The 8,712-nt window shown below is 47.4% G+C and overlaps 1 protein-coding gene across 1 annotated transcript in view; it reads right to left on the reverse strand.

The window, feature by feature from the left end:
- Positions 1-352: 352 nt before the first annotated feature.
- LOC135516589 (plexin-A4-like) overlaps positions 353-8,712 on the reverse strand; it is a 331,062-nt gene continuing 322,702 nt past the window's right edge. The window contains exons 5-6 of the mRNA XM_064940936.1: positions 5,550-5,650; positions 353-497 (exon numbers count right to left, since the gene is read on the reverse strand). Of these exons, the coding sequence (XP_064797008.1) occupies positions 353-497; positions 5,550-5,650 (246 nt within the window). The remainder of the gene's footprint in view (positions 498-5,549; positions 5,651-8,712) is intronic.

Consider the following 8,712-nt stretch of genomic DNA (forward strand, 5'->3'; position numbering starts at 1 on the left):
GATGCAGTAGATGGTATATAGTACAGTATATACATATGAGATGAGTAATGTAGGGTATGTAAACAATTTATAAAGTGGCATTGTTTAAAGTGGCTAGTGATACATTTATTACATCCAATTTTTAATTATTAGAGTGGCTAGAGATGAGTCAGTATGTTGGCAGCAGCCAGTGATGGCTGTTTAACAGTCTGATGGCCTTGAGATAGAAGCTGTTTTTCAGTCTCTCGGTCCCAGCTTTGATGCACCTGTACTGACCTCGCCTTCTGGATGGTAGCGGGGTGAACAGGCAGTGGCTCGGTGGTTGTTGTCCTTGATGATCTTTATGGCCTTCCTGTGACATCGGGTTTTGTTTTTAAGTGTCCTGGAGGGCAGGTAGTTTGCCCCTGGTGGTGCATTGTGCAGACCTCACTACCCTCTGGAGAGCCTTTGGGTTATGGGGGGAGCCGTTGCAGTACCAGGCGGTGATACAGCCCGACAGGATGCTCTCGATTGTGCATCTGTAGAAGTTTGTGAGTGTTTTTGATCAGCCTCTTGATGTTGAAGAGGCGCTGCTGCACTGGTTTTCTTCTTGGAGTCCGTGATTGACTGTAGACCCTGACACATACCTCTCATGTCTGAGCCGTTGAACTGCGACTCTACTTTGTCTCTATGCTGACGCTTAGCTTGTTTGATTGCCTTGCGGAGGGAATAGCTACACTGTTGGTATTCGGTCATGTTTCCGGTCGCTTTGCCCTGATAACAGCCGTGGTTCGCATTCAGTTTTACGTGAATGCTGCCATCAATCCACGGTTTCTGGTTAGGGAAGGTTTTAATAGTCACTGTGGGTACAACATCACCGATGCACTTGCTAATAAACTCGCTCACCGAATCAACGTATACATCAATGTTGTTGTCCGACGATATGTGGAACATATCCCAGTCCATGTGATTGAAGCAATCTTGAAGCGTGGAACTCCGATTGGGTCGGACCAGCTTTGAACAGACCTTGAGCACGGGCGTTTCCTGTTTTAGTTTCTGTCTATAGGCTGGGAGCAAAAAATGGAGTTGTGGTCAGATTTTCCGAAAGGAGGGCAGGGGAGGTCTTTGTATGCGTCGGGAAAGTTAGAATAACAATGATCCAGGGTTTTGCCAGCCTGGGTCGCGCATTCGATATGCTGATAAAATTTAGGGAGCCTTGTTTTCAGATTAGCCTCGTTAAAATCCCCAGCTACAGTAAATGCAGCCTCAGGATATGTGGTTTCTAGTTTACATAGAGTCCAATGAAGTTCTTTCAGGGCCGTCGATGGGTCTACTTGCGGGGGAGATACACGACTGTGATTATAATTGAAGAGAATGCTCTTGGTAAATAATGTGGTCGGCATTTGACTGTAAGGAATTCTAGGTCAGGTGAACAAAATGACTTGTTATGATCACACCACGTCTCGTTAATCATAAGGCATACACCCCCGCCCTTCTTCTTACCAGAGAGATGTTTGTTTCTGTCGGCCCAATTGCATGAAGAAACCAGGTGGTTGTACCGAATCTGATGACTTATCCCGAGTGAGCCATGTTTCCGTGAAACAGAGAATGTTACAATCTCTGACGTCTCTCTGGAAGGCAACCCTTGCTCGGATTTCGTCTACCTTGTTGTCAAGAGACTGGACATTGGCAAGTTGTATACTCGGGAGCGGTGCCCGATGTGCCCGTCTACGGAGCCTGACCAGAAGACCGCTCCGTCTGCCCCTTCTGCGACACCGTTGTTTTGGGTCGCCGGCTGCGATCCGATCCATTGTCCTGGGTGGTGGACCAGACAGTGGATCCGCTTCGGGAAAGTCCTATTCCTGGTCATAATGCTGGTGAGTTGAGAGGATGTTGGTGAGTTGGGAGGAACTATTGGATATAAGATCAACTTCTTATATCCAATAGTTCTTCCCGGCTGTATGTAATAAGACTTAAGATTCCCTGGGGTAACAGTGTAAGAAATAATACATTAAAAAAACAAAATACTGCATAGATTCCTAGGAACGCGAAGTGAGGAGTCTCTGTCGGCGCCGGAAGTACTGTATATTATGTATATTATGTCTTAATAAAGTTTTGTAAGGATGTGAAAATAGTTAAAGTACAAAAGGAAAAATGAATTAACGTAAATATGGGTTGTATTTACAATTGTGTTTGTTCTTCACTGGTTGCCTTTTCTTGAGACAACAGGTCAGAAATCTTGCTGCTGTGATGCACACTGTGGTATTTCACCCAGTAGATATGGGAGTTTATCAACATTGGATTTGTTTTTGATTTCTTTCTGGGTCTGTGTAATCTGAGGGAAATAAGTGTCTCTAATATGGGCATACATTTGCCAGGAGGTTAGGAAGATCAGCTCAGTTTCCACCTCATTTTGTGGGCAGTCAGCACATAGCATGTCTTTTCTGAGAGCCAAGTCTGCCATCGGCTGCCTTTCTCAATACCAAGGCTATATGCTTACTGAATCTGTACATAGTCAAAGTTTGGGTCAGGTGTTCTGCCACTGTGTACTCTCTGTTTATGGCCAAATAGCATTCTAATTTTTTTGTAAATTCTTTCCAATGTGTCAAGTAATTATCTTTTTGTTTTCTCATGATTTGGTTGGGTCTAATTGTGTTGCTGTCCTGGGAATCTGTGGGGTCTGTTTGTGTTTGTGGACAGAGACCCAGGACCAGCTTGCTTAGGGGGCTCTTTTCCAGGTTTTCTCTGTAGGTGATGGCATTGTTATGGAAGGTTTGGGAATCGCTTCCTTTTAGGTGGTTGTAGAATTTAACGGCTCTTTTCTGAATTTTGATAATTAGTGGGTATCGGCCTAATTCTGCTCTGTATGCATTATTTGGTGTTACCTGTGGCGCTGATGTTTAGACCGAGGTATGTATAGTTTTTTGTGTGTTCTAGGGCAACGGTGTCTAGATGGAATTTGTATTTGTGGTCCTGGCAACTGGACGTTTTTTGTACCACCATTCTTTTTGTCTTACTGAGATTTACTGCCAGGGCCCAGGTCTGACAGAATCTGTACAGAAGCATCCGATCATCTGCAAATAGTAGACATTTGGCTTCAGATTCTAGTAGGGTGAGGCCGGGTGCTGCAGACTGTTCTAGTGCCCTCGCCAATGTGTTGATATATGTTGAAGAGGGTGGGGCTTAAGCTGCATCCCTGTCTCACCCCCTGGCCCTGTGGAAAGAAATGTGTGGTTTTTTTGCAACACCACTTTTCATCAATTTGATGGGGTATTGTGTGTAGGCCAGCGACCTAAAACATTTAATCCATTTAAAATTCAGGCTCTAACACAAAAAATTGTGGAAAAAGTCAAGGGTGTGAGTACTTTCTAAAGGAACTGTGTATATATACTGAACAAAAAAAATATAAACGCAATATGCAACAATTTCAAAGATTTTACTGAGTTACAGTTCATATGAGGAAATCAATCAATTGAAGTAAATTCATTAGGCACTAATTTATGGATTTCACATGACTGGGAATACAGATATACATCTGTTGGTCACAGATACCTTGAAAAAATTGGCCTCACAATGGGCCTCAGGATCCCAAACCATACCTGCCTATACCATAACCCCACCGCCACCATGGGGCACTCTGTTCACAACATCAGCAAACTACTCGCCGACAGGTCTGCTGGTTTGAGGTGGGTTGGATGTACTGACAGATTATCTAAAACGATGTTGGAGGCGGTTTATGGTAGAGAAATTCACATAAAATAATCTGGTAACAGTTCTGGTGGACATTCCTGCAGTCAGCATGCCAATTGCACGCTGTGGCATTTTGTTGTGTGACAAAACTGCACATTTTAGAGTGGCATTTTATTGTCCCCCGCACAAGGTGCACCTGTGTGATGATCATGCTGTTAATCAGTTTCTTGATATGCCACAGGAGAAATGCTCACTAGCAGGAATGTAAACAAATGTGCTTTTTGTGTGTATGGGAACAACACTTTACATGTTGCGTTTATATTTTTGTTCAGTGTATATTTCTCTGTCTCTCTTCCAGTTTGTCGCTCCCATCCCCGTTTATGGTGTAATGCTTTAGTTCCACTGTGTTTTCTCTGTCACAGTAGCTGCAACTTCTCTGCCCTTCCATGGTCCTCTGTGTGCCAGCAGGGCCGTGTAGGGCTGGAGGTGCTAAGCACACCTGCCTGAGATGTGCTCCACCGATACACAGAGGAGGGGTGGGGAGTGGAGAGACACACACACACACACACACGCACGCACACACACACACACACACACACACACACACACACACACACACACACACACACACACACACACACACACACACACACACACACACACACACACACACACACACACACACACACACACACACACACACACCACCCCAGGGCGATCAGCAAGAGCACAAGAATCCAATTTTCAATTTAAAGTGGAGTGAGAAATATACCTGGCCCCTAGGGCCTCTAGCCAGCACTATCTCTGACTCCAATACAGTGGAGGGGGGGATGGAGTGAGGGTATGGGGGATTGGCAGCGACAATGTGTGTGAGAGAGTGTGAGATACAGAGTGAAAGACAGAGATAGAAAGAGAGAGAATGTGAGTGAGTGCGTAAGAGTAAGAGAGAGATGAATAGAGTGAGTCAATGAGTGAAAAGAGCAAGAGAGAGAAAGAAGAGAGAGAGAGAGAATGAGAGAGAGAGAGAGAGAAAGAGAGAGAGAGAGAGAGAGAGAGAGAGAGAGAGAGAGAATGAGAGAGAGAATGTGTGGGCTATCACGGTACCCATATCCGCCCTAAGTTCTTCTGAGTTTTCTTCCTCCTGTCCTGTCTCCCTGTCCTGTCTCCCTGTCATGTCTCCCCTGTCCTGTCTCCCTGTCCTGTCTCTGTCTCTCCCTGTCTCCTGTCTCCTGTCCTCTCCCCCTGTGTCTCCCTGTCTCCCTGTCCTGTCTCCCTGTCCTGTCTCCTGTCCTGTCTCCCTGTCCTGTCTCCCTGTCCTGTCTTGTCTCCCTGTCCTGTCTCCCTGTCCTGTCTCCCCTGTCCTGTCTCCCTGTCCTGTCTCCCTGTCTGTCTCCCTGTCCTGTCTCCCTGTCCTGTCTCCCTGTCCTGTCTCCCTGTCATGTCTCCCTGTCATGTCTCCCTGTCCTGTCTCCCTGTCCTGTCTCCTGTCCTGTCTCCTGTCTGTCTCCCTGTCATGTCTCCCTGTCTTGTCTCCTGTCTGTCTTGTCTCCCTGTCCTGTCTCCCTGTGTCCATCAGTGCCCTGGCAGTAATCATGGTCTTTGTACTCCCAGAGGAGTCTGGTTTCTGGAAGGTAAACGAGGCCAGGGGTTTTGGTTGGTAATGGATCTGAGGGCCTGGCAGCAGGCCTATCCCATCAGGAACCCTATCTGAGTCTGGGAGTGGCGGTAAGGCCCCTAAGTGCATTGGCCCAGGCGTCTCATCCCTACTCAACCCACCCAGCCAAACACAGACCACCTGTCTGTTCATGAGTCACATTTGATCAATACCACTCGACAGCAGTATTGTAGAAAACATTTCAGAAAACTTCAAACTGATGTAAATTGCTTTGTATTGCACTTACATGTTGTGCAGGACACACCAGCCACAGTGAGGGTCTCCTGAGCCCAGACACTCGCTGCAGGTGGAGTACTGGCCACAGGCTTCCACTGGTACCCTCGTCATCTACACAGAGAGAGATACAGAGTTATCGCCTGGTTACACACAGAGAAACAAGGTAGGAGTGAAGGAGAGGAAGTGAGAAAGAGAGGAGGGAGAGAAGGAGGGGAGTATGAGTGAAGGTATGGGTGTTGGGTTATTTCATGATTATCAGATATCAATATCAGCTCACACACAGACACCCTTCACTCCTCTTCAGTCAATACATATAGGACACATCTCTGGTTCATAGTTAATCACTATGATTTATAACCATGCCAATGCAATGACTGACTGGCACACTGCACTGGCACTGACTGGCACTGACTGGCACTGACTGGCACTGACTTGAGTGCCAGTGGCTCTGGGGCAGGGCTGAAACAGACTGGGAGAGTTCCACTGGCACTGTGCAGAGGGCAGTGCCTCTGACTTGTCTCCATGGTAACAACATCCAGCGCTCCCAGTGTCAACTGCATTTGATTAATGAGCCGTCATTGGTGGATGACCGATGTCACTCAAATTGGTCGTGGGTGACAGCAGGGACTGGGGGGAACTGGGGCAGAGAGAGAGGAGATCATCACAGGGACATCATGTCCCATCACTATGGGTTTATAGAGAAGGCACTGCTGTTCATGATATTGGTGTGTGTTTGTCCGTGTTTGACACTGCTGTGCACAGGCATGTATATCTTTGACTGCATTTGACTGGCACTGACGACATGTACATATGGTGTTTAAGTGCCAGTGTTGGGGCAGAGGGCTGAAACAGTGTGTGTGTGCAGAGGGCAGTGTGTGTGTGTGTGTGTGTGTGTGTGTGTGCATACACAAGGGGATGTATATTTTTGTGCGTGGTCATTGGTGTGTGTGTGTGTGTGTGTCACTGTGTGTTTATAGTGTGTGTGTGTGTGTGTGTGTGTGTGTGTGTGTGTGCGTACGCACAGGTGTGTGTGTGTGTGTGTGTGTGTGTGTGTGTGTGTGTGTGTGTGTGTGTGAAAAGTGTCATGTGTGTGTGTGTGTGTGTGTGTGTGTGTGTGTGAAGTGTAACATGTGTGTGCGTGTGTCCGTGTGTGTGTGTGTGTGTGTGTGTGTGTGTGTGTGTGTGTGTGTGTGTGTGTGTGTGTGTGTGTGTGTGTGTGTGTGTGTGTGTGTGTGTGTGTGTGTGTGTGTGTGTGTGTGTGTGTGTGTGTGTGTGTGTGTGTGTGTGTGTGTGTGTGTGTGTGTGTGTGTGTGTGTGTGTGTGTGTGTGTGTGCTAACTCCCTTTCCACTCCAAAAAAGGAAATGACTCTTTCCTGTGCGGTGGAGCATCTCAATATCTAGAAAAGTTCAGTCATGCTTTGGTGACACCTTCCACACATCATCATCAGACATTTACAGCTTTGCTGGAAGTTAACATTTTTCTGCCTGTGGATGCATCCAACATTTCTGCCTAAAAAATCCACCAAAATACTCTTGCAGATGAGAAACTATGCAATTACCTGGGAAAGGATTTTGAGGAAAAATGGAAGTAGCTCGCCCATACTAACACTCACAGAGAAACTGCACTGACATTTAGTAAGTGTAAAGGTTGATGCTATTCATAACGTAGTAAAACGTATCAGAGAACATTAACTCTGATTTTACCCTCGGGTGAGATCAAAGTGGCTTCAAACGGGACGCTTTTTACCATCTTTTTAAATGGAGATTTTCTATTGTGGAGGAGAGGAGAGAGTGCAGGTTGTAAGAGCAGTCATTTCCTCCAGACATTCTAGAGAGAACCCATCTCTCCTCTCCAGACAGACTAGGAGAACCCATCTCTCCTCTCCAGACAGACTAGGAGAACCCATCTCTCCTCTCCAGACAGACTAGGAGAACCCATCTCTCCTCTCCAGACAGACTAGGGAGAACCCATCTCTCCTCTCCAGACAGACTAGGGAGAACCCATCTCTCCTCTACAGACAGACTAGGAGAACCCATCTCTCTTCTCCAGACAGACTAGGAGAACCCATCTCTCTTCTCCAGACAGACTAGGAGAACCCATCTCTCTCTCCAGACAGACTAGGAGAACCCATCTCTCCTCTCCAGACAGACTAGGGAGAACCCATCCAGACAGACTCTCCTCTCCAGACAGACTAGGAGAACCCATCTCTCCTCTCCAGACAGACTAGGAGAACCCATCTCTTCTCCAGACAGACTAGGAGAACCCATCTCTCTTCTCCAGACAGACTAGGAGAACCCATCTCTTCTCCAGACAGACTAGGAGAACCCATCTCTCCTCTCCAGACAGACTAGGAGAACCCATCTCCTCTCCAGACAGACTAGGGAGAACCCATCTCTCTCTCTCCAGACAGACCAGACTAGGAGAACCCATCTCTCCTCTCCAGACAGACTAGGAGAACCCATCTCTCCTCCCCAGACAGACTAGGGAGAACCCATCTCTCCTCTCCAGACAGACTAGGAGAACCCATCTCTCCTCTCCAGACAGACTAGGAGAACCCATCTCTCCTCTCCAGACAGACTAGGAGAACCCATCTCTCCTCTCCAGACAGACTAGGAGAACCCATCTCTCTTCTCCAGACAGACTAGGGAGAACCCATCTCTCCTCTCCAGACAGACTAGGGAGAACCCATCTCTCCTCTCCAGACAGACTAGGAGAACCCATCTCTCTTCTCCAGACAGACTAGGAGAACCCATCTCTCCAGACAGACCATCTCTCCTCTCCAGACAGACTAGGAGAACCCATCTCTTTCCTCCAGACAGACTAGGAGAACCCCCTCCTCTCCAGACAGACTAGGGAGAACCCATCACTCCTCTCCAGACAGACTAGGAGACTCCTCTCCAGGACAGACCAGACTAGGAGAACCCATCCTCTCCAGACAGACTAGCAGAACCCATCTCTCCTCTCCAGACAGACTAGGAGAACCCATCTCTCTTCTCCAGACAGACTAGGAGAACCCATCTCTCCTCTCCAGACAGACTAGGAGAACCCATCTCTCCTCTCCAGACAGACTAGGGAGAACCCATCTCTCTTCTCCAGACAGACTAGGGAGAACCCATCTCTCCTCTCCAGACAGACTAGGAGAACCCATCTCTCCTCTCCAGACAGACTAGGA

The sequence above is a fragment of the Oncorhynchus masou genome, chromosome 27, assembly GCF_036934945.1.
Source record: "Oncorhynchus masou masou isolate Uvic2021 chromosome 27, UVic_Omas_1.1, whole genome shotgun sequence".
NCBI classification, from domain to species: Eukaryota; Metazoa; Chordata; class Actinopteri; order Salmoniformes; family Salmonidae; genus Oncorhynchus; species Oncorhynchus masou.